This window comes from Labeo rohita, chromosome 8, assembly GCF_022985175.1.
Source record: "Labeo rohita strain BAU-BD-2019 chromosome 8, IGBB_LRoh.1.0, whole genome shotgun sequence".
In the NCBI taxonomy this organism is placed as follows: domain Eukaryota; kingdom Metazoa; phylum Chordata; class Actinopteri; order Cypriniformes; family Cyprinidae; genus Labeo; species Labeo rohita.
In genome coordinates this window covers 30883396-30910936 of record NC_066876.1, presented here as the reverse complement: position 1 = coordinate 30910936, position 27541 = coordinate 30883396, and the positions used below count along the sequence as shown (strand labels likewise).

Here is a 27541-nt window from a genome sequence, read left to right as displayed (position 1 = left end):
AAAAACAAATGATAGAACATATAAAGAATAAATAAGCTAGTGAGCTATTTTTTTAAGAATAGAATTACAGCAGAGAGAGCTATTAGAGGGTCAAATAAAGATATCATGTGTTAAAATGTGTCAAAAAAAAAAAAAAAAAAAGCTTAGACCATCAAGAAGAAGCTGAAAACACACACTAAAAAATCCACAACCTTAAATCAATGCACTTACACACTCACACACAGTTCATCTGTAGGCGTAATGGTTCTACTGTACAAACTGTATTTTCTATCCCCTTTACCCTAAACCTATCCCTCAAACAAAACTACAGCCATTTCTACATTCTCAAAGCGCTTCAGCTGACAAAAGTGTTTGTGAATCTCTGCACTGAGGACTGCGGCGGGTCACTACTTTCACAAAAACTTCTGATCCAAATGAAACAGAAGCATTGGCCATAAAAATGAATCCGATCAGTAAATACACACAAGATGAAATAACACAGAATAAGTGTGAGCGTGAGTGTGTGAATCTCTGTCTGAGTCTCCGCTGTGAGAGCGGAGCAGAAAACTGCATTTGACTGACAGGCGTCGCTGTGTGTGTCGGGTTTGTTACGGCTCTGATGAATGTGATCTGACATCAGCGGCAGGATGGATTCTCACAAACTACGACAGCAAAGGACTTTTGCTTTATATTATTTCCTACAATGAAAAAAAAAACTTGATGTAGGATTTAATTTGAAACTATACTCACTCAGAAATTGCTAGTTAGTGTAATAAATAACACTGAGAGTAGCTCAGTAACACAGAAATGGCATTTTCTTGTAAAATGTAATTCAATAATCAAAACAACTTTGAAAAATCTTTTCCAGCGTATTTGCTCTGAATGCTGCAGCTGCAGGATCTTCATTTATTTATTTAAAAACAGACTCAAAAACATGAGAAACACTGAGCAAAAATCCATCAGCAGCAAACCAAAACATTAGATCACAAAGAACAGATGGATCTGACAATGAAACGCTCGACACACTAAATGAACTGCTATCAGACATCTCTGATAATCAGGGTTATTAAGTTGACAAAACTAAAATCATTAAAAAAAATGTTTTTTTTTGTTTCTTAAAAAAAAAAAAAAAAAAAGTTAACCAATATATATATATATATATATTTATTTGAATTCAACCAGCACTCAAAGAACTTTACTTAATATAATAAAACAACTAAAACAGAAAGAAAAAATAATAATATAAATTACATAAACATAAAACTTCATAAACAGTCTATATTTAAATACATCTACATCTTGTTGATATCAAAACTTAAACTCTAAATTCTTTTAAAATGTTAATTCAACTAATTTTTCTGAGGTACTGAAAGAACTAAAACCAAAAAAATATAATAAAAACTACATAAGAATTTTAAAAATGACAAAAATATTAGTCTTTTGACAAAAATTGCAATACAAATAGTAAATATAAAAATAAGAACTAACTCAAAATATTAATGTTTTTAATTCTCACTGATACTAAAAAAACAGATGAAAATCCTCAAACTTTAAATTATTTTAACATTTTAATTCAACTCATTTTATTTCATTTAACTTAATACACTAAAATAACTACAACGGAAAAAAAAGCAAAAAGACATAATATATAAAAAATAAAACCTAATTCAAAATATTAATAAAAATACAATATTATCTCACTGATACAAAAAAAAACAACTTTAAATTATTTTTAAAATTTTAATTTATAAATTTTATTTAGTTTAACTTGATGTACTAAAATATCTCAATCTGACATAAAAATAATAATCACAGACATTTAAAAAAAAAAAAACTAATAAAAGTGAAAAAAAATTAACAAAAAATAAAAGAAAGACATAATATATCAAAATAAAACCTAATTCAAACTGTTCATGAAAACTACAATAACATCTCATGATACTAAAATAGTGCTTCTGATAATGCAGTTACACTGGAGGAATCGGTCCGGCAAATGATCACAATAATCAGGATGTAAATACATCATGAAGAAGCAGATGTGATCTCTGGGATTCTCTGAGCGTGTTCTTGCACAGACCCGTGTAGACTTCAGCTCTCCTCAGTTAAGGAGCCGGTCTGAGATGTGCGATCGATGTGACTGACGGGCTCCTGTCACTGCGTTACTTACTGCTCAATCTCTCCGGCCGGCGTTTACGCCGCTGATTGGAGGCTGACGCTGAGCGACGGCTGTAAATAGAACGGCTGACCGCCGGTGACCGGGCCAGCGCCGCCCGACAGCCGCTCTGACCTCCTGCCCTCATTACAGCCAGTAAATCAGGCCCGACAGACATTCGCTCTGCTTTATCACACCGACACGCAGAGGTCCTGAGCAGAGAGCCTCCAGCATGCAAACGCGTCTCTAGAGGTGATAGCGCCTCTTGTTATCGCTGCAGCCGTATTCAAACATCCATCGGCTTTGTGCCAGAAACTCTTTCGTCTTCTGGATTCAGAACGAACACAAACTCTATTCATTTTACTACACCATACAAAGCGCATCATAAACGATCACTGTCTGTCGCATGATTGATCGAGATTAACTGTTATGATCATTCATTCACATTCATATTCAGAAGATTTTCTGTTTCTGAGTTTGAGCTCCTGAACTGAGAAATGAAATACTTCACTTAGAGCGTCTCATCTGTTTTTACACAAAACAGGACAAGTTATCACACTGCAAATGTTTTAATACTGTTTCACGCAAGTACTGTTTTTTAAATTACTTTTTGTTATTATTATTTAGATATTTATTTATTTGCTATTTTGCAGCCTATCTGGGCCAGGACGCTCCTATAAAAAGATTTTTGATTAAAGAGATTAAATAAATCTAAAATAATGTTAAATAAATAAATAAATGTATTTAAAAAAAATCTTTTTTATAGGAGCATCCTGGTCTAGATAGGCTACAATAGACCAGGCCTATCTAGACCATATAGCCTATCTAGACCAGGATGCTCCTATAAAAAAAGATTTTTTTTTTTAAATAAACCTAAAAAAAATAAATAAATAAAATTTGCCATTTTGTAGCCTATTTAGGCCAGGATGATCCCATATAAAAATATATTTTTTAATTAAAGAGATTAAATAAATCTAAAATAAATAAATAAATAAATAAATAAATAAATATTGCCATTTTTTAGAATGAAACAAATCTAAAATAATGTTAAATAAATAAACAAATACATTTTGCCATTTTTTAGAATTAAATAAATCTAAAATAAATAAATAAATAAATAAATTTTGCCATTTTGTTGCCTATCTAGACCAGGATGCTCCTATAAAAAAATATATTTTTTAATTAAAGAGATTAAATCTAAAATAAAAAAAAATAAAAAAAAATAAATAAATATTGCCATTTTTTAGAATGAAACAAATCTAAAATAATGTTAAATAAATAAATAAATAAATAAATATTGCCATTTTTAGAATGAAACAAATCTAAAATAATGTTAAATAAATAAACAAATACATTTTGCCATTTTTTAGAATTAAATAAATCTAAAATAAATAAATAAATAAATACATTTTGCCATTTTGTTGCCTATCTAGACCAGGATGCTCCTATAAAAAAAAATATTTTTTAATTAAAGAGATTAAATCTAAAATAAAAAAAAATAAAAATAAATAAATAAATAAATTTTGCCATTTTTTAGAATGAAACAAATCTAAAATAATGTTAAATAAATAAATAAATAAATGTATTTTGCCATTTTGTTGCCTATCTAGGCCAGGATGCTCCTATAAAAAAGATTTTTAATTAAAGGGATTAAATAAATCTAAAATAAATGATTAATAAATAAATAAATAAATAAATAAATAAAATACATGTATTTTGCCATTTTGACCAGGATGCTCCTACAAAAAAGTTTTTTTTTTTTTTTTTTTTTTTTTTTTTTAAATAAAGACTAAATAAATCTAAAATAAATAAATAAAATTTGCCATTTTGTAGCCCATCTAGACCAGGATGCTCCTATAAAAAATTTTTTTTTTTATTAAAGAGATTAAATATATCTAAAATAAATAAATAAATAAATAAATAAATAAATGTATTTTGCCATTTTGTAGCTTATCTAGGACAGGATGCTCCTATAAATTTTTTTTTTTTTTTTTTTTTTTTTTTAAAGAGATTAAATAAATCTAAAATAAATGATAGATAAATAAATAAAACTAACCAAATAAATAAATGTATGCATGCATATATTTGCTATTTTGTAGCCTATCTAGGCCAGGATGCTCCTATAAAAGAGTTTTTGATTCAAGAGATTAAATAAATGTAAAATAAATAATTAAATAAATAAGACATCGAGTGACTCTGTGACAAAACTGTATATCATGCAATATTTTAAAAAGAACCCAAACTCAAATATGAAGTGTATAAATATTTTCACAATTTGCATAGATTTAATTATATTCTAAATGATTAACATGACAGCCTGGTTAATAAAACTGCTGATTAATATTTGAAATGCATAAACAGTAGAACAAACACTGAGACAAATTCTGTTTTAGTATTAAACAGATTTGAAGTGAATTTTATAAACTGGATGCACAAAGTTTAGTTTGCGTTTATTATTCTAGTCTATATTTGAGTTTATTTCATGTCATGATTATGCGTTTAGCATTGTGTTTCTCCCTGCTGTCAGCGACTATCAGAACAAAGCAGAAACGGATCTCTACGTCTGTGAAATAGAGTCATTTCTAATATCGTAGCAGTGTTCCCATCATCATAATATCATAACAGGCTGAGCTGGATGTCAATATGTGTAATATAAGCGCTTAAAGTCAGACGTACAGACTAAACACGTCTTAAAATAACACCAAGTGACCATAAAAAACTCCAGTGAAAACACAGCGAGACGCTCATTCCACAGCAGAACATCCAGCATGTTCTACGTTCAGATGAAGCTTTCGCGGTTGATATGGCTAAAGATGCTTTCTCTCACAACAGAGACACAAATGAAGCGTAAAAGAACTTCTCTGACAAATTACAGCGCTTTCTGTGTCAGCGAGCCCACGTTAAACAAGAGCAGAAAATAAAATAATTATCCTGGCCTGCGGCCCGTCGCCATGACATCATCACGTTCAGCCAATGACGGCGGCCCGCCATCAGAAAATATTATTCCCATCAGCGGCCGACGGCATCGGCCTCATCTGGAGCGACTCGAAATATTTGTGTTTCATAAAAGCATTCAGTCATGCTCAGAATATTTTCTGCCCCGATATAGAATCAGTCCAAGTGTTTTCACAGTCTGCCTCTATGAGCTCAGCACAAACACTGATGAACACAACCACAAGCTTAAGATCCAACTAAAAAAAATTTAATCATTAAAAAAATTCCTTGTTACTTGAAATAAAATTATTACAAATTAACAATTTAATTAATATATAACAAATATATAAAAAAAGAAATGTAAAAAATGTTAACTTATTTTATACTTATTTACTACTGTATTATTAATAATATAATTAATATAATAATAATATTTTTAATTAAATATAAAAACTTTTACTTATTTTATAAAAAACTAAAATCATAAAAAAAATTGTTACTTGTTACTTGAAATGAAAAATTATTATTAATAATATAATGAATATAATAATAAATATTTTAAATATATATATATATATATATATATATTATTAATTTAGTTTACCATGTATTCAAATAACTAAAAAAGTATAAAAAATAATAAAACCTTTATACACTAAAAAGTCACAAAATTTATATATATATATATATATATTTTTAATTTAGTTTAACATAATGTATTAAAATAACTAAAAATAATAATAATAATAAAACCTATATAGACTAAAAAAAACTAAATTAAAATAAAATTATTAAAAATTAAAACTATATTTTGTTCACATTTTCATTAGTTCAACTTAATGTATTAAAATAACTAAAACTAAAACTGAAATAAGAAATAATAAAATAAAAACTATATAGACATATTAAAAACACTTATAAAAGTCACAAAAATTACTACACCTTTAACAAAAGAATTAAATAAAAACAGAAAATTTCAAAATAAAAACTACACTTTTTCTTATTTTTACTGAGTTTAACTTGTACTAAAATCACTAAAACCAAAAAAGTATGCAATCATTAAAAACACTTCTAAAAGTTAAAAAAAACACTACAACTTTAACAAAAATTTAAATAAAATTATAAAAAATTTAAATATATTTTTTTCTCATTTTCATTTAGTTTAACTTAATATATTAAAATAACAAACTGAAATTAAAAAAAACTACACAGACATATTAAAAACACTTATAAGTCACAAAAATGTTTACACCTTTAACAAACTACATTTTTTCTTAATTCTTTTTTAATTTTTTCATTAAGTTTAACTTGATGTACTAAAATCACTAAAACTGAAATAAAACAAAAACAAAATTAAAATTACAACTTCAACTAAAATTAAAATAAAAAGCAGAAAATATAAAAATAAAAACATTTTCCCCCATTTTCAATTAATTTAACTTGATGTACTAAAATAACTACAACTAAAACTGAAATAAAAAACTACACAGAAAAAAACTTACTAAAATTTTGACAAAAATTGTAATAAAAACAGAAAATAAAAAATAACTAATTAACTAAATAACTAATTCAAACTACTAATAAAAAATGACTACAGTATCTCACTGCTACTAAAATAACACTGCTGTGGACTATTTAAAACGATAGTCCACCCGAAAATTTAAACTGGCATTCTGGATTCAAAATGGTTTGAATGGTTGACGTCCATAGTATGGACAAAACAATATTACTGAGGTCAATGGAGACCTGAAAGTGTTTGGTTACTAACATTCTTCAAAATATCTCATTTTGTGTTCCAAGAAACTCATGCAGGTTTGGAACAACATGAGGGAGAGTACTTTTTTTGGGGGACTATCCCTTTAAATGTGACCATAACTGTGACCAAATGTGACCATAACTTCCATAACTGAAGATCTGCTCTTGCTGTATCTTGGTACTCTCCTGTAAGACGTCCAGAGACACACACTGACATGCTTTACATGAGCCCCAGTATAATGTGGTGCAGTAAAACAGCACAGGTACAGTGTTTAGTTCATAAATGTCACATTACTCGCGTGGCGCTCACGGCATCATGACAGCGCCTCTAACAAGACACGCTATTTATTGGGCGAGACTCGCGCACGTCGGCGCAGAGATGTTTGAGTTGGACACGCCGACGGTCAAACACGAGCAAACAGAACTATTGGCTGGATTTATAGCGGGTAAATATGGCTGATAATGGGCAATATCGACGAGAGACGTGTGTACAATATTCTTTAGAAAAGCATTCCAGGCTCAGGGTGGGAAAAGCCGGCGTAATAATTCTGCAGTGCTCTGACAGGCCAAAGAAAGAGGCGAACGAACTGACAGACTGGAATCCCCAGACACCAATGGCAGAATAAACACACACCGCTAAATGTGCTGTAGGCCTTGCGCTTCACCTGTGTTTACATCAGAGACGCAGCTTCATCTGATTTAGACCTCATATGCATATATAGACATACTAGGACTGTCAATTTAATGCACTAATGTGGTGTGATTAATTATGGAAAAAATAATGCATTAAAATGATTAAGGCATTTAATGCAGTGCCTCATCCAGACCTGTCTGTCATCTTACACTAATGCAGTGTCTGATGCACATGATGCAGGACAACTGAATGTGTGATGAAGTCTATTAGAATATGGGCTGAAAATTCAAGATATGAGGGGAAAAATTACCCAATTAAATGTATATAATATGATATAGCTTAGCAATATCACATCAGCACACTGTAAAAAACAATTTGTTGAGTCAACTTAAAATAATTTGTAACCTGGCTGCCTTAAAGTTTTAAGTTCAGTCAACTCAAAAAAAAAGTTTATTCAACTTGAAATGTTAAATTATACTAAGTGACAACTTAGATATTTGAGTTGAATCAACTTTTAAGGCAGCTGGGTTACTTACCCATCTGTTAAGTTTAGCAAACACAAATATCTAACATTTCAAGTTGAATAAACTTATTTTAGTTGACTGAACTTAAAATTTTAAGGCAGCAGGGTAACAAATTATTTTAAGCTGACTCAACAAATTGTGTTTTTTATTTTTTACAGTGCAAGAGTGCTGTTTTTACACAATATCTGCACAACTACAAATGTGATTTATAAAAGTTCAATAAACAAGAAATTCATATTTTGTTTTAGATTCAACATTGATGATTTTGCTCATTTTTGCAAATGAAAATAGTCCCAATCAAAGCCACAGCAGAACCGTTCGGCATCTCTGATCAACACACAGCAGTGATTCATTACTAAATGAATCCACCGTTTTGAATGGATCTAGTGAGTAAATGATTAACTCACTCTTTCATAAAGACAGTAACTTGCTTTGTTTCCAAATGAATCAACCATTTGAACAAATCTAGTGAGTCAGTGACTCATTCTTTAACATAGTCACTTGATTTGTTTCTGGACGAATCCAGTGTTTTGAACAAATCTAGTGAGTTAATGATTCAGTGACTCTCTCATAAAGACAGTAACTTGCTTCTTTTCCAAATGAATCAGCCATTTGAACAAATAGAGTGTGTCAGTGACTCATTCATAAACAGTCACTTGATTCATTTCTGAATGAATCAGTCATTTGAATGAATCTAGTAAGTCAATGATTCAGTGACTCTTTCATAAGGGCAGTCACTTGCTTTGTTTCCAAATGAATCAGCCAATTGAATAAATCTAGTGAGTCAGTGACTCATTCATAAAGACAGTCACTTGATTGGTTTTCTGGGTGAATCAGTCATTTAAATTAATCTAGTGAGTCAATGATTCAGTGACTCTGTCATAAAGGCAGTCATTTGCTTTGTTTCCAAATGAATCAGCAATTTGAATAAATCTAGTGACTCAGTGACTCAATCATTAACACAGTCACTTGATTAGTTTCTAGATGAATCCAGTGTTTTGAACGAGTCTAGTGAGTCAATGATTCAGTGACTCTTTCATAAAGAGAGTAACTTGCTTCGTTTCCAAATGAATCGGACATTTTAATAAGTCTAGTGAGTCAGTGACTCATTCATAAGAGCAGTCACTTGATTCATTTCTGGATGAATGAGCCGTTTGAATGAATCGAGTGATTTAAGTGACTCTGTCATAAAGGCAGTCACTTGCTTTGTTTCCAAATGAATCAGCCATTTGAATAAATCTAGTAAGTCAATTATTGAGTAACTCTTTCATAAAGACATTTACATGGTTAATTTCTGAATGATTCAGCTGTTTGAACAAATCAGCTGAATGAATGATTCAATGACCCACTCATTAAGACGGTTACATATTTAGTGGTTAAAATAACATTTCATATTTCAGTATTATTTTTTTGAAAAACTCACTTATACCCATTTATTATCACTGCTTATGCAATGTTGCGTCAAAATATATTTTAAAGCTATTTTTGTAATGTCTATTAAATGCTTTTCTCATTTAACATAATAATAAAGTTAAATGACCTTTTTTGGAGGTCATTTCTCAGCCCAAATTGATGTGTGGTTAACTTGCAATTAATTAATCTGCACATTATGTAATAAAAAATTAAAATGAATAATAAAATGAATAAAAAAAAACATTGAAATAATAAAATATTAAAATAAAATATTTATATTTATACATCATAAAGAAGTTTCCAATGATGTATGGTTTGTTAGGATAGGACAATATTTGGCTGAGATACAACTATTTAAATATCTGGAATCTGAGGGTGCAAAAAAATCAAAATATTGAGAAAATCGCTTTTAAAGTTGTCCAAATGAAGTTCTTGGCAATGCATATTTCTAATCAAAAATTAAGTTTTGATATATTTACAATAGGGAATATAAAAAAATATCTTCATGGAACATGATCTTTACTTAATATCCTAATGATTTTTTACATAAAAGAAAAATTGATCATTTTGACCCATACAATGTATCGTCGACTATTGCTACAAACATACCCGTGCTAGTTATGACTGGTTTTGTGTAAGGGTATATATATATATATATACAGAAGAGCAGACATTTGCACCACATAGAGCTCATAAACATCATGTGTGTTTCTCTAATGAACTTACACCTGGACTATCATTATGTGAGTTTTATATCTCTGTCATTTAAAGAAACAGCAGATGAAGTATCCATTCTATTTGCTCCTAATTGACTGGACAAATGGCCGCTATCAGGTGTTTAACCCGGCAGACGTCCATACATCAGCGCTATGACAGCAGGAGCCCTAATAACACCGTCAATAAAAGGTCAGGAAGCGGCGAGAGCCAGACAGTCTTAATCAAACGCTGAATCGGCCGTAATGAGCGTGGCGTGCAATCTGTTTTGCTAATATTAAACTAATAGATGATCTAACAGGGGAAATATTAATCTGTCGAGCTACCGAGCACCAATAACGCTCTGCCAAAACCAGCTGCTGATTCATTTGCCATTAGCGGTGATTTCTGACACACTCCAGAGAATCATTCAGCGGCACTCGCTGCTATTTTAGTTTAGTCGCCGCTCCTCGCAGCAGATCTCAGCCCAGATGTTTGTGTTTTACACGTTAAAGCTTTTATTCCTCTGCTCTCAGACACACACGCCGTCCGCTTTCATCCAGAGGAATTTGAAGTGTAAAAACTGACGTCACACTGAACCAGGAACAGTGTTCGCTTTAGAGCGACGGGCCAACAACATCTCTGTCCAAGACTCTCACATCAGCTTTCAGACGAACTCATACAAAAAATAAATGCACATAAAAAGGTACAAAAGCTTTCAATGGGACGTTTCAAAAGGGACACCTTTGTACCTCATTCACGCTAAATAGAGCATATTAGTGGCATTTGAATGTGACAACTTTTGGACCTTTTTTCTGAGAGTGTACTTAATGCACATCTATGGAAGCTTGCTTCAACCACAGAATAAAAATATTTTGAAAAAAGGTCATTGCAACTTTTTCTAAGAAACTTATTTCTTAGACTTGCAAGTTTATACCTCGTCATTCCAAATTATAAACTCATAATTGTGGGTTTACATTTTGCAATTTTGACTTTTTTCTAAAAATTCTGAGTTTACATCTCACAGTTCTGTTTTTTTCTGTCACAGATTAAAAAGTTTAAAAAAAGGTAACTGCAACATTTTACCCCTTATTCTTCTTATAATTTAAAATTTATATCTTTATATTTATATTTTGAGTTCACAGCCCTCAAATGACTTTCTTTTAATTCTGACTTTACATCTCACATTTTTGCCATTTTTTCCTTGCAATTACAAGTTTATATCTTGCCTTTTTCCTCTGAATTAAGTTTACATCTCTCAGTTCTGTGTTTTGTTTTTTTTGTTTTGTTTAGGTCAGATTATAAATAGAAAAAATGTCATTTTGACTTTTTATCTCACATTTCTGAGCTTTTTTCCCATGCAACCTCTCGATTCTGACTTTACCTGTGCAATTTCTGAGTTTACATGTCACATTTCTGACTTATTTTCTCAGACTTGCAAGTTTATATCTCTCAAATGCAAGTCATAAACTCAGAATTCTGAGTTTAAGTCTGACCATAGTTTTCTCCAAATTTTTCTCACAATTTTTTCACAATTCAGTTTTCTTTTTTAAAATCACCTTTTTTAATAACCAATGCAAAAGGTAATTGTGACTTTTGTATCCTTCAGTCCTGACATTTGTTCTTGAATTGTCAGTTTATATCTTAGTTTAGATTTTTTTTTCTCAGAATTGCGAGTTCACATCTTGCAATTCTGAAATTATACAGAAAAATGTTAGATATAAACTCAGAAAGTCAGAACTGAGAGCTATAATTACAATTACCCTTTTTATTTTTTATTCTACGACAGAAATAAGCTTCCATGTACAATACAATTGTTTAAGCCTATTTCTGCCATAAAATAAGAAATAAAAAGGGTAACTGTGACTTTTCGGCTCACAATTCTGACTTTTATTATTGCAGTTATCAGTTCATATCTCAGTACTGACTTTTCTTCTCAGAATTGCAAGTTCACATCTCACAATTCTGAGTTTATACTGAAAAATGTCAGAATTATGAGATATAAATGCATATCAGATTGAAAGAAAATATTCAGAATTGTAAGCTTCTATAACAAAAATATAAGCTTCCATGTACAACACAAATGTTTAAGCCTATTTCTGTCATAGAATAAAACATAAGGGTAACTGATTTTTCAGCTCACAGTCCTGAGTTTTATTCTTACAGTTGACAGTTTATATCTCAGTTCTGACTATTTCTCAGAACAGAACAGAGTTTATACTGAAAAATGTCAGAATTATGAATTATAAATGCATATCAGATTGCAAGAAAATTGTAAGAATTGTGAGCTTTTTATTTTTTATTGTATGACAGATAAATGCTCAATGCATATCTGTCTGTGTCTATATTTAGAGAGCTGATAATTGATGATCCATCTGCACTAGCTCTCTCTCTCTGTCTGTCTGTCAGCTGGTATCAGAGGTGAAGCCGCTGACCTTTAGTTAGTGCATTTGGGCTTTTTCTCACTCGCCCCTCCTTGTGCTGGACACATCAGGTTGTTTGCATTCACACACACACACACACACACACACACACACACACACAAACACACACTCACCTCCCATAAGTGTCTTGTGTTTCGCACGGATCCTGACTGCACCTTCTCCAGCGGCAGCGGGACGCCCTGGAAGGGTCCGATCCAGGTGCCCTGCGGGATGCGCTGGGCAGCGCAGATGCCGTATCCCAGACCCGGGACGGTGCTGGTGCACAGACACACCTCACGGGGCAAATCCCTCAGCCAGTCCGGGACCTCTGGAGGAGGAACGGTGACCGAGGCGCTGCTGGTCCCCACCAGCCTCCGGAGCGAGTGCAGGGGTCCGTGCATGGGGCACTCGCCGTTACGGTTGTCTGCACACATGTCACAGCCTGAGGGACGGCACAGCGAGAGGGCCAGTTATTTACCCGCACACAGATGGGACCCCGAACGGCCCACGCGATCCCCTTCACTGAGTCACACACAAACTTTAAATTGTGCTTTTGTCAGCTGGTGCATGAAGACATTTCTGCTACTGCGCTTGAAACCATTCTGTAGGTATACGACTTTAAGGCTAAAGCTTTAAATGTAAAAACAAATGCATTTAATAGCTTATAAACACCACAGCGTTCAATTAATTCACAAGATTCATCAATCAAAAATTTGAAACAAAAGATTTGATTTTAAATTATTTTATGACAATGATTTTAAATTATTGACTTAATGCACCAAAAAAAGTGCAAATGAAAATTTTGTGCATTTGACTTTAAATTATTGACTTTATGCACAAAAAATATGCAGTTGACTTTAAATGAAACAAAAACAGATAAACAAAAAAAAAAAAAAAAAAAAATTATTAAAAAGATTCTGTGTTTGACTTCAAATTACTGACTTTATGCAAAAAAGATTGTTGTGGGTTTGACTCTAAATTATTGACTTTATGCACAAAAAATATGCAACTGACTTTTTGCAAAAACATTATTGACTATGCAAAAACAGATAAAAAAAACAGAAATTATGAAAAAAAATCAGTGCATTAGACTTCAAATTATTGACCATATGCAAAAATTATTACGATGCATTGACTTTAAATTATGCAACAATGTCTATTTGACTTTAAGTGACTGACTTTAAATTATGCAAAAATATTTTATGCATTTGACTTTAAATTATGCAAAATAATTGTATTTGACATAAATGATTTTCTTCATATTATTCAAAAAACATTTTTGCACGACTGAGAAAAAAGTAAAAAATGTACAACCAGATATAATTGGATGCAACAGTGAAATTAGTGAGATATCTCTTAAAAACATGATTTTTTATTTGCGTTGAACACGTGCAGCTCGTTAAACTGTCCTTTAAAAATAAAGCGCTATGTGCATCGTTTTCTAAACTGACTTTAGTTACGATGTAGGTGAGATTTAGGCTCGAATGTTTGTCTGATTTTGTGTTGTGCATAAGAATATTTTCATTGCATTTTGCATCTGAAATTCGCAGCGCAATCAGCAGCGCAAATGAAGCTTCGTGTTAAAGTACATGTGTTGTTCTGTAAGGGCCGGCGCTTTATAAATGAGCTGCACTGCTCTGAAATATGGGCTCTGAATCCCGCATGTAGATAAAGAAGTCTCACTGTCCCCGGGAGACACACATGTCCCGTGTTGGGATGATGAATGTGGGCCGATGGAGCAGATCGATCAGTGATCCGGACTCACTCTACAAAACTATACAGCAATTAATTGTGTGTTGTCCGCTCATCCCTCATGTGCTGCTGCATTTATCGATGAAGATCTGCTGATCACTCACCACCTTTCACATCTCACATTCATACAGTATTTCCTTCCGTGCATCAGAGCGCTTATTTAATTATCCAGAAAAAAAAATATCGGGCCAAAATCCACTTCGCAATTGATAAAGATTCAAAAGAGTACATTCAGAAAAATTCAGAGTTAAAATGATTTCAGTTGCTGACACTGGCAATCAATGAAATTGTCATGTATTTGATTCTTAATTAAAAATATTTAGGACATCTCAGATTTTAAACCAATTTAAATATACAAATCTGCTAAAATGTTTATTCACTGAATATGCATTTTAAAATAAGGCCGAGATGTGAACGAGTGTTTAATGTGAACATCGATTTTATTTTATTTATATTCATTTTAATCTGTGTTAATTTCAAGAAATAGTTCCAGGATATTCGATACCGCTCTTGTCACTCGTTGGTAATTTCGCATTGATCCGTTTTTTAAAAAAACAAAAAAACTCGTCAAATTCAAACGCACCTGCCTGAGAATAAACTCAATTCGATCACTGCAGAATTTGGTCAAATCAGCTGCACATATAATCTTTGGCCCATTACAAAAATACTAACCATAAGCCGTTTTAAGAAGATTAACTAGCAACCACCAGTGCCATTTAATCATTAAACTACTCACTTAAGTATAGCATTCATTTAAATGTTTTCAGAATGTTTCATTACGCAACAACACGCAAATACTTTTTTTCTCAATAACTAATTGCCAGAAACACTTTGTAATAGAAACGCTCGTTTTGTCCAGCTCTCCGGGAAAAAAAAAAAGGTTCTTCAGGGTGTTTTCATGAACTATTTCACTCCTGAGCTGAGTTGTTCATTTGGGTTTCAAAATAAAACTATGCATGTATACTGGATGATATATTTATGTTGTTCGGATGCGTGTTTAGTTGCTCTGAAGCACCAGAACGCTGATGTTTTTCTAAAGAACTAAAGAACAAAAAGTTCCCTTTTTTCCGTTTTATTTTCAAGAGTGTGTGTGTGTGTGTGTTATGAATGAGCATAAAGCTACATACGGTTGTTGAGGTCTCCGTTGTGGTTGTTGAGCGGGATGATCTCCATGCGCTGCTGTCCGTACAGGTAGTAGTCCAGCTCCTCGGAGCTCAGCTTCAGCCGCGATCCTTTATCATTCTTAAAGTTGGACGACAAAGAAAGTTCTTTGGCTTGAGAAGATCCGCCGCTTCCTCCGCTGGTGCTGTCGGAGCTCAGAGTCTGTCCGAACAGCGCGATCTGACACGCGGGGGACGCGGTAGAGGAGCTCGAACTCGAGGACGAGGAGGTGCAGGAGATCAGGTTGGGTCTCTGCAGGCGGAGGTTCTCCAGCGGCACCGGAGGCGGCAGAGAGGCGGCTTTCAGCGCGTTGTTCTGGGGGAAGAGCTGCTGCCAGTGCTGGATGTAGGTCGGGTCCACTTTGAGGAAAGCAGAACCGCTCGGCTCGCCCGGCTTCAGCATGTCCGACTGTAACAGCAGCACAGATGATGGATGATGATGATGGACTTTCATGTGCTCTCCAGAAAACAATCGCTTCCTAACTTAACTAGTCACTCAGGCCGCGATGCGCGTCTAAACGCACTACAAGACTGAGCGAAGTGAACAAGCCGAGGCGTTCTGGACTTCTCATGTTTGTGCGAGTGAAATGCAAGCGCTCACGAGTTAAACACACTTACCCTGTCAGAAGAGTCCAGGCTGTGACTCTCTCGGACACTCACACCATCACAGTATTGACCGCGAGCTCTGCTCGAACCCCGTCATCACGAGCGTCCTCCCACTCTCACGTGCATCGCGAGAGCACGAGCGTCTGTCCCGCCGCTCACGACTAGTTTTAATTTAGCACTTCTCTTTTTTAACTTGCGGATCGTGCATTCGATTAGATAAGCGCAATTACGCAGTGGACAAAAACGCTTTTCTTTGCTAGTTGGAAACTTGCTAGAATCATAAATTACTGTCAGAATTTTTTATTTGAGTTTGCGCGATAATTAATGAGTCTATCAATCAGGCATTCGATAATTGTATTATTTCTTGAAGTCGCTCGCTTGACGCACCAGATAAGACTTTCCCAGCCTTCCAGACGCTTGAGAAAGTTTGGAAAAGCGCTCTATATCTGAATGTAGGGCATTTTACACCAGAGGAGGGGTAAATGTTTTGACTGGCAACATTCTGACAGGCCCATTCGTCATCCGGAGGTCTCTGCAGATTGATAACGAACCAAAACACAAACATAATCGTCTGAAAATGAATTCTTGTCTACAAATGCATTTCACCCCTAAAGAATGCGAGAGCGAGAGCAACGCGTAGATTTATTGTTCGTTAGATTTTTCTTTAACGATAAAGCTTTGTTTTGGTCTTGCGTCATGGCGCAATTATCGCTGGAACGAAACGAGATTGCATCGCGCAACGTTTTGTTTTAATTAATTAAATTATTGTTATGATTTAAATAACGCGTGTCGAACCCAACCCTAAAACTATTTATAGTTGTCACACTTCCAAATAACACTGCGATTATGACAGCGTATTGGTGTTTTTATTCATTGATAAATGACCGGTGAAATAAAGTGCACTCGAGGGGCAGCGGGGATCAATACATTAACTGCCCAAATATATCATTTTCTCTGCCAAAAAACGGATTATTAAAGCTTGGGCTTCATTTGTATATTTTCAGCGCGCGAAAAACTGTTTAGGTGTGTCTTTCATTAACATAGACTGCTGTTTGACATTCACTTAGACCCTTTGCATTTCTTGTTAATTAATTCTGCTGATGGCTGAAAGACAAATGAACGGCTCCGTTTGACAGGAGTCCGATAAAGAATTCAGCCACCAGCGCCTCTTATTATAGTTTTAAGGTCACGGGTTGCTGACTATATAATTCATTAATATAGACGTATATTCAGATGGGAGTTGATGCTCGTCCTGTAGTTGCAACTCAAATTTATAATAAATTGCCTGTTAATAACCCGCTGCAAAACAGAGATTTATAGGAGGGCCTCGAGTGTGTTTTACATCAGTCTATTAATGATGTGAAAGCGCTTTTGCTATTTATCCATTAACAAAACTCTTTTGTGTCGTTTGATAGAGGGAAAAACAGGGTAAATTCATTCATATCGCAGTTTTCCAGGACACCGCTGCTCGACTTTGCTCCTTTAGATACTTTCCGTGCCCTGGATTCACACATATCCCGTTTCTGAGAATATGAGTGTCGACCATTTAAAATATAAAACATGAATAACCGGTAATGCATTCAGTATTGATCTGTATTCATTTGAATATTAATTTGTATTTAAATCATTAGCTCTTTGAATATTTTAATGAGACAGAATTAAATTATCCTTCACCTTCAACTCATTCCGCGCATTTCTAATAAACTCAATGTAGGATTTTTTCGAAATTAATGCGGATGAAAACGAGGCTGGGAGAAATTTACAGTCTTTACAATTATTGTTAAAATGTTCACATTTCAGAGCTGTTTAACTGAATTTTGGTCTACTTAAAAAGTTTTCAAATACGCGTTTTATCAGCTGAACAATCAGTATGTTGTTTAACAACATTAGCCCGTCTCTATTTCAGTCTCTCACGACTGTCAGAAATTAAATATGATTCTACCCTGACTGAGCTCTATTGAATATTTGGATGTGTCGCTGTCATTCTGTAAGACGGGACAGAGGGGGCGCTCTAGAGCCCATTAAATCATCCAGTCGCACCTGGCCTACACTCTTAAAAATAAAGGTGCTTTAAAAGGTTCTCCACAGCGTTGCCATAGAAGAACCATTTTGGTTCCACAAAAAACCATTCGGTCAAAGGTTCTTTAAAGAACCATCTCTTTCTTACCTTTTTATAATCTGAAGAACCTTCTTTTGCCACAAATAACCTTTATGCAACCATTTAGACAAAAGATGTTCTTCTATGGCATTGTGAAGCACCTTTATTTTTAGGAGTGTACAAAATGTTGGAATACGTTTTATACGATTCATTATTATTTTACATAAAAGCGTAGCAATGCTGTGCTTCCATGCAACAATCATTAGTTTCATATTTTAGTTTGATTAAAGGAAACATGTCTTGAAATATCAGTATATTTTGGTAAACGTCCTGGTAATGTTCGTCCAATAACACTAGCAAAATGTTTATCCAAGGTTATCTGCTCTTTAACAATGTTCTCAAAATGTGAACAAAAGAACACTGTTTCAAGAAACATTTTTCTTTAGTTGGCTGTTAGTCTAACATGTCTTACATGTCTTACATGTTACTTGTTGCAGATGGCTCAGAGAACATTCAAACGTAACTGAACGTTTTCTTAATGTTTCCTCTAACATTCACATATCCAAGAAAAATGTTTTTAAAACTGGCCGTTTTGAAATCCCTCAGAAATAATGTTTTCATAACCTAATGGGAGCATTAGCAAAACATTCTTTGAACGTATTTTTGTTCAATGGCTGTGTAGTAATTTTTCTGATGCTCTAGTGATATGTTCAGTCTCATTTAGACTTGCTCCTCCTAGAGTTTGAGCCGGCAAGCTTTCGGTCACCGACCCAGATGGTTAACCACTACACCGCATCACCTCATTTCTGATCTATCAGCTGCTGCAGGAACGGTTAAGACATGCAGACGGTCAGTGTGAAGCAGATCTGAAGATGCCATCAGCGAGGGAGCGCTGCTCTTTCTCCTTCTGTCTCTCTCAATCGAGCTCAGTGACTGGAGCCTCAATGGGCTCTGAAGCGCTCTGCTCTCTTTGAGTCGTCAGAATACCTGTAACACGTCCTGACAGAACTGAAGCTGGATGAATCGCAATCACAGTCATCAGAGCGGCCAACCAGTCAATGGAAGTACACTCGTCTTCATGATTATATTTCCAAAATCGTACCTGAACTCTTAGAAGCAAATCAGATATTTAAAAACACGATGTTCTGGCATATGAATTCATCAACGTCTTTGCATTTCTTCAGCCGTTGCCTGGATCCCTGTAAGAAAAAAAGAGAAAAAAGGTGATACATAAGACAAAAGACTGGATGTAGTATATATTTTGAAGAACCTTTTTTGGTTCCACAAAGAACCTTTCCATGATCAGTTCTTAAAGCATTTTTTCTTACTGTAAAGAACATTTTACTCATTTTAAAAAACGCAAAGGCTTCATGGATGTTAAAGGTTCTTCAATTAACCATTGTTGCCATTATGACCAAGTAAAGCTGTTTTAAATGTAAAATTATATCCAATTTCACATTGTTTCCCATAAAACACCAGTGCTGAATGAAATAACTGGTAGACTAAGATTCAGGTCCGGGCCGATGATTAGACCACCCATCAACGCAGAAGCCATTACAGCGAGCTCTCCTGGGTCAGGCCTTCTGAGATGAGGTTTGGTGCTTTACATGGCAGCTACCAGCGAGTGTAATGAAGCGCGCACTTGACCTGATTAAGGGACCCGTGGCCCTCGGATTGTGTGCTTTGAGGAAAGACTGCAGAGAATAAACCAGATTAGAACAGGGTTGATATAGCACCAAATATAAATACAATGAAAGATTACTAGGCCTACTTACCTACACTCTTACAAACAATGCTTCCAAAAGAGGGTTTTCACAGCGATGCCATTGAAGAAGGATTGTGGGTTCACCAAAAAACCTTTCAGTGAACTGTTTCTGATAAGAAACATTTTTCTTACACTCTTAAAAATAAAGGTTCTTCATTGGCATTGATGGTTCCTTAAAGAACCTTTAACATCCATGAAAGCTTACCATTGCATTGTTGTGGAAAAGGGTTCCTTAGATATTAAAATTCTTCATACTAATGAAAAATGGTTCTTTTAAGAACTGATAATTGCAGGTTTTTTAAGAACCAAAAATAGCTTGTCTATTGCATTTTAATCATCAAAAGAAGCTTTTTCCCAGCTTATTTAAGTTCTAACTGTGCATGGTAGTTAGCTGGTAAAGTACTAATGTTTAGACCAAATATCTTGTTCCAAAATCACTAACGGAAACTGGATTTTTCAACAGTATAGCCAATATGTGACCCTGGACCATAACATCAAATAAATCTTAAATAGCACGGGTATATTTGTAGCAATAGCTAACAATATTGTATGGTGCGAAAATTATTGATTTTTTTTTTATGCCAAAAATCATTAGGGTATTAAGTAAAGATCATGATTAGTAAGATCATCATATATCAAAACTTAATTTTTGATTTATAATATGCATTGCATGCATTGTAATATGCATAAGAACTTCATTTGGACAATTTTAAAGGTGATTTTCTCAGTATTTGTTTTTTATATATATTTTTTTTTTTTGCACCCTCAGATTCCAGTTTTCCAAATAGTTGCATCTCAGCCAAATATTGTCTTATCCTAACAACACCATGCATCAATGAAAAGCTTTTTCAGCTTTCAAATGATGTATAAATCCCAATATCAAAAATTTGATGCTTGTTTTGTGGTCCAGGGTCACATATCTATCCTCACTGTAAAAATGATTTTTCAAAAATAGAAATAAAAAACTACTGGAGTGTGTATTAGGTGAAAATACTATTTCTCTACTTCAAATCTCGCATTTAATTCAATATTTAACCTGTCGTTTATTTGTGAAATTTACTAGCAATTTTTTTTACTAGCAATTACTACACCATTTTTTCTCGTTTATAAACATTTCTCCGCTGTTCTGTACATTGATAAATGCCATATTTTATAAACTGGCGTGTCTTGTACATTGTAGATTAATACGTGTACACGTAGCAGTTTTTTTTTTAATAAATTCCTCAGACATTGTGCGCGGTGACGCGTGCGGGAGGCGGAGCGTCATACAGGAAGAAGCGTCTCTTCAGTCAAACCTGCGCTCGCATCGCATCCATATTCAGAGATGTACCAACATCACCTCTGGCGCGCGTTTACTCTCCTCTATCTGCCGTTTTTAGGAAGCGCCATTGATTTTAAAACGCGGACGGGACCGCGAGTGACGGACAAGGTAAGACGCACGTCCTGCAGCATTCTCTGCGAAATGACGCGAACGCAACGCGTCCGGCAACATCGCTGCAAGATAATCATGCATCCGCACCTACATGAATAAAACTTGCGGCGTATCGGTGTAGTGTTTTTGTCTTTTAAGCATTGACAGAACGTTGTGTTTTGTGCGCATGCGTGTCCATAAATGCATCTCTTCTGTTCGTTCCATCTCGCCTTGACGCGACGCGTTCCTGGACTGCGCCACATATGAGCTTTACAGAAACACAGCATTGCAGCATCATGAATGAATGAGCTGATCATAGTAGTTAAATAATACAGTTTTGAAGGTTGTCCTTTTTTTTTGCATATTCGCAATGCTTGAATATAATTTATATATTATTTAATATTTAATAACAGCCTATATATACACTTTTTTAAAAAAGTCTCATATGCTCATCAAGGCTGCATTTATTGAATCAAAAAAACAGAAATATTGCAAAATGTTATTACAATATAAAATAATGTTTTTTTTTTTTTATTTAATTTAATTTTATTTTAGTTTATTTTAAAATATAATTTATTCCTGTGATGCAAAGCTGAATTTTCATCAGCTGTTACTCACATGATTCTTAAGTCTCACATGATCCTTCAGAAATCATTCTAATATGCTGATTTATTATTAGAAAAATTTTTTGGAACCTGTTATTCTTTTTTTTTAGGATTCTTTGCTGAGTAACAAGTTAAAATAAACAGCATTTATTTAAAATATTTTTTCAACAATGTAAATCTATGCTATCACTTTTTATTTAACACATCAGTATTAATTTCTTTCAAAAAAATAAATAAAAATGTACTGACCTCAAACTTTTGAACAGTAGTGTATATTATTAGAAAACCTTTCTATTTTAAATAAATGCTTTTTTTTTTTTTTTTTTTTTTTTTTTTACCTTTTATTGATCAAAGAATCCTGAAAAAAAGTATCACAGGTTCCAAAAAAATATTATGCAGCACAACTGTTTCCAACATTGATAATAAATCAGCATATTAGAATGATTTCTGAAGGATGTGACACTGAAGACTGGAGTAACAGCTGATGAAAATTAGGCTTTACATCACAGGAATAAATTATATTTTAAACTATATTAAAATAAAAAACATAATTTAATATTGTAATAACAATTTGGAGCATTACTGTTTTTTCTGTATTTTTTATCAAATAAATGCAGACTTGATGGGCAAAAGGGGTAGTTTAAAAAAATATTACAAGTCTTACTGATCCCAAACTTTTGAACGGTAGTGTATATTACACACACACAGTGCTAATCTGTGATATTTTGCTGTTAGTTGTGAAAGTGCTGGTTGTCTGTGCTGTTTGTGCTGCAGGTGTTTTTTGACATCACTGTCGGAGGACATGAGGTTGGCAGGATCGTGATTGGTCTGTTCGGAGAGGTTGCTCCGCTGACCGTGCAGAACTTTGTGGCTCTTGCCACAGGAGAGGTAAAACTCACATCATCTTCATGACACACATCTGAAAACACGTGAATCCACACAGCAGCACGCTGCTCTTTCTATAACTGACACAGATCCTCTCTTCAGAAGGGTTATGGGTACAAAGGCAGCAAGTTCCATCGGGTTATCAAGGACTTCATGATCCAAGGAGGCGATTTCACCACTGGAGACGGAACAGGAGGTGAGAACGACCGTCTTCAGCTCAGGAAATGAGCATTAGTTGATTTACTCATCCTCAATACGGCCCAAAGCCGTATGTCTTTCTTTCTGCTCTGGAACACAAAAAAACATTCATGTTACTGTTTAAAATGTACAAATAAAATGGATGGTTGACAGAAGGTATCATTACCTGCACTTGTGGATTGAAATGAATCCGATCCAATTTGTGACCCTGGAGCACAAACCAGTCTTAAGTAGCACAGGTATATTTGTAGCCATAGCCAAAAATACATTGTATGGATCAAAATGATCTATTTTTTTTATGCCAAAAATCATTAGGATATTAAGTAGCAGTCTCAATTTTCTCAATATTTTGATTTTTTTTTTTTTTTTTTTGCACCTTTTTGATTCCAGATTTTCAAATACTTTTATCTCAGCCAAATATTGTCCTATCCTTTCAGATGGAATATAAATCTCAATTTCCAAAAATGGACCTTTATGACTGGTTTTGTGGTCCAGAGTCACATTTCAGGTTCTGAAAGTTCTGTTTATATCAGGGTAATTATAGTTATTTAACTATAATACTAAAAATATAAAAAACTAAAACCACAAACGAACATTTTTGTTAACTGAAATAAAATAAAATGTTAAAAAAAAAAAAAATTTATTATTTTCATGCTAAAGCACTTTAAAATATTTAGACATATTTAAAAAACCAATAAAAATGACAGAAACACAAAATTGTTAAGACTTTAACCAAAAAAAAAACAATTTCTAATTTTCATTCAGTTTAACTTTAAGTACTAAAATAAACTCTATCTCTCTCTCTTTCGGCTTGCTACCTTTATCAGAGGTCTCCACAGCGGAGTGATCCGCACAGCCGATTTGGCACGTTTTTTTATGGCGGATGCCCATAAAACTAATGAAAGTGAGAGAAACACAAGGAAAAAAAACTAAAAAAAAACTAAACAACAAAAAAAAATCTAAAAAATAAAAGGCATAAAAAGCTCCAAAAATATAACTTACAAAAAAACCCATAAGCAAGTTCATACTGAATATGTAAACATACACTCCATTTCAGTCTGAATAAATTCAATCGAGTTTAATCAGAGGTGTTTTTCATGAAGGCTTTTCAGTCCAGTTGTGACCCTGGACCACAAAACCAGTCTATATTTGTAGCAAAAGCCAAAAATACCTTGTATGGGTCAAAATTATGTTCTTTTATACCAGAAATCATTGGGATATTAAGTAAAGATCACGTTGCATGAAGATATTTTGTAAATTTTTATCCATAAATATATCAAACCTTTTGATTAGTAATATGCATTGCTAAGAACTTCATTTGGACAAGGCGATTTTCCCAATATTTAGATTTTTTTTTTTTGCACCCTCAGATTCCAGATTTTCAAATAGTTGTACCTTGGCCAAATATTGTTCTATCCTAACAAAGCTTATTTATTCAGCTTTCAGGTGATGTATAAATATCAATTTCAAAAAATTGACCCCTATGACTGGTTTTGTGGGTCACAATTGAGCCATCAATCTGGTTCTAAATCAGTTATTTGGGTGCATGTAAATGTAGCTTGTGTTGAACTCCAAAAAGGTCATGAAAGAGTAACAGTAGTCGTCCGTATGCCTCCTGTGTGAGGAATAGGTCCAAACTTAAGCCAGTACTCACTTAGAATGACGTCAGACCTGATGTAGTGCATATACTGGAGAGGTGTGCTGAAGATTATCAGTGAGTAATTCCTCACACAGAAGTGTGTAGATGAGTACAATCTCCTGCTGAGACTCCGATCCTCACTTCTTGTGTCCTTCAGGTAAAAGTATCTATGGAAACACGTTTGCTGATGAGAACTTCAAGCTCAAGCATCTGGGCCCAGGTTGGGTCAGCATGGCGAACGCCGGATCCGACACCAACGGCTCGCAGTTCTTCATCACCTTAGCCAGAGCGCCGTGGCTAGACGGAAAACACGTGGTGTTTGGCAAAGTCTTGGAGGGGATGGTATGATTCCTGCAGAAGATACAGAGAAAAACACACTTTAGATCTGTTTACTACCACACACACAAACAGAGTGAATAATGTCACTAAAAAACCAACAGTCAGATTTATTTCTGTAGTGCTTTATACAGTGAAGAATGTTTAAACAATGGTAATAAATAAATGAACTGGTTTTATTCAAGCTGTAAATATTACTTGGAATCACCCAACCTATGGTGTGTAGGTCAACGACATCCCATTTTGGTGTCTGCATCAAATTAAATTGACACATGTGATTTTATTTACAAAGAAAGCATATTAAATGCAAGTCAAGTGTCTACTTTAATGTTTCAAATAACCTCTGTGAAATAATGTTCTATTGTCATTCAGATATATACATATACATTGATGTAAAAATGAAACAACATGCTTATTCTGACCTGTACATATTAAAATATATATGTAATAGTGATAATACTAAATTTTATTATATTTTTAAATTAGAATATTATATTCATATTAATTATATTTTAGATTATAAACTTCTTGCTGCCAGATGGGTAAAACCTAGTGGTTTGAAAGATCATGGCAAAAATTGGTTAAAATTTAAAATAACAAATTATTATTATTTTAAATAGTCTTTAAATAATGTCATTAATTATTTTGGTTCTGAAAATATTTTTTTGTATATGAACTATTGTTACACCTATTTTACACCTACATTTTACTTGGTGTTGTTAGTAAATTGTAATAATAAATGTATGATAGTTATTTTTTTTACTCAGAAAAAAAAATAAACACATTCTAAATTTAAATTCTAAAATTTAAATTTAAATTGTAATATTTTTAATTTTTGAACTTTACATTTAAACTAAAACAAAAGGTTTTTTTTAATTTGATGCTTAAAACCCATTTTTGTCTTTGACCCATAGACATCAGCAACAAAACTTTGCTATGGGTTTTTTATGGGTTAAAGCAGGTCGAGATATCTCTTTAAGGTCACAGGTTACCACTTTTTACAATGTAATTAACTGTTAATGTTGCAAAGTTCTTCAACTACGAAATTAATTCAGTTTTAGCTGTAAAGCTATACTAAAAATGCGAAAGTGTCATTATTCAACTCAATTTGGATTTTTTATTTTTGATTCAGTTTTTAGTTCAATAGTCAATAGTAGTTGAATCAACAATGAACTGATTTCAACTGAATGACCGTTTACAGCAGAATTACATTTTGTTTGCATCATTAAATCACTATATTTTATTGTCTAGAACTGTAAGTCTATTGTATAAAGTGCTATAGAAATAAAGGTGACTTGACTTCAGTATGAACTCAGAAGGTGAATTGTACAGCTGCTGTATTTCTGCATTACTGTGGTCTGTTCTCTTTGTTTCAGGCTGTGGTTCACACCATCGAGCTCCAGGACACGAACGATCGTAACCTGCCCTACACCGAGTGTGTGATTGTCAACAGCGGCAAGATCAAGGTCAAAGAGCCGTTCGTGGTGGAAGTGGAGGGATGGTGAAGCGTCAGTTGTCTCTGATTTCTGTGTTCATATATTCATATCTGCTGACGGTCGAGTCGTGCTGTGACTGTGTTTGTCCATCTTATCGTCATTAGATTCTTCTCTTACTATGCAGCCACTTTGGTATGTTTCTTTTCTACAGAGAAATCACACGATCATACATGTGTAATGGCCAAATGTGTGGGTTCACACTCACACTCACTGTGCAGCACTTTATCATGCTGCAGGATGGTTTACTGCAGAAATCAAACACACATGCGTTCATTACGATCCTACTAGTGCCATAAGACACACATACTTGAACTTTGTTTGAAATCTATACTATTTCAATTAAGATCTAGAAACAAATAAGCTATTAGACTAAGCTGTTTTTATTTTAAGATGTACATATGGGTTATTTTAACCTTGTCTTGCATTCAAATTTAGAAACTAAACCAACCACTTATTAGATCCTAGCGGTTTCATTACATATAGTTTCAATGGTATTTAATAATTAAAGAAAGTTTAATAATCAACCATATCATTTATATCAGTTACAGCTTGCTAAACACAAATCTGTTTAACATCAGCTCATTTTACTTCTGTACTGTGGTGTATTTCAGAATGAAACGAAATATTTAACGAGCAGCTGATTGGATGGTGAAAAGCGTTTCATTCACATGAATTAAAGGAGAAGTCCACTTCGAGAACAAAAATTGACAGATAATATACTCACCCCTTGTCATCCAAGATATTCATGTCTTTCTTTCTTCAGCCGTAAAGAAATTATTTTTCTCCATATAATGGACTGCTATGGTGCCCCGATTTTGAATTTCCAAAATGCAGTTTAAATGCAGCTAAGATAGATAAGCAGGGTCTTATCTAGCGAAACGATCGGTTATTTTCATTAAAATAATACAATTTATATACTTTTTAATCCTGAAATGTTTTCCTCAAAAATATAATTTCTTTACGGCTGAAGAAAAAAAGGCATGAACACCTTGGATGACAAGGGGGTGAGTACATTGTCTGTAAATTTTTGATCTAGAAGTAAACGCCTCCTTTAAGAACGTAAATGAAGTCAGTTTTGATTTC

At 33.7% G+C, this 27541-nt stretch overlaps 2 protein-coding genes across 2 annotated transcripts in view; one reads left to right on the top strand and one right to left on the bottom strand.

Moving 5' to 3' along the window:
• prdm6 (PR domain containing 6) overlaps window positions 1-15879 on the bottom strand; it is a 37544-nt gene extending 21665 nt beyond the window's left edge. Inside the window, exons 1-2 of the mRNA XM_051117703.1 lie at window positions 15387-15879; window positions 12642-12949 (exon numbers count right to left, since the gene is read on the bottom strand). Of these exons, the coding sequence (XP_050973660.1) occupies window positions 12642-12949; window positions 15387-15873 (795 nt within the window). The 5' untranslated portion in view covers window positions 15874-15879. The remainder of the gene's footprint in view (window positions 1-12641; window positions 12950-15386) is intronic.
• Window positions 15880-21124: 5245 nt separating this feature from the next.
• ppic (peptidylprolyl isomerase C) lies at window positions 21125-27288 on the top strand. Its single transcript, XM_051117707.1, has 5 exons — window positions 21125-21317; window positions 22679-22792; window positions 22892-22985; window positions 24784-24968; window positions 26339-27288. The coding sequence occupies exons 1-5, from the start codon at window positions 21213-21215 to the stop codon at window positions 26465-26467; spliced, it is 627 nt and encodes a 208-aa protein (XP_050973664.1). The 5' UTR covers window positions 21125-21212; the 3' UTR covers window positions 26468-27288.
• The last annotated feature ends 253 nt before the right edge of the window (window positions 27289-27541 follow it).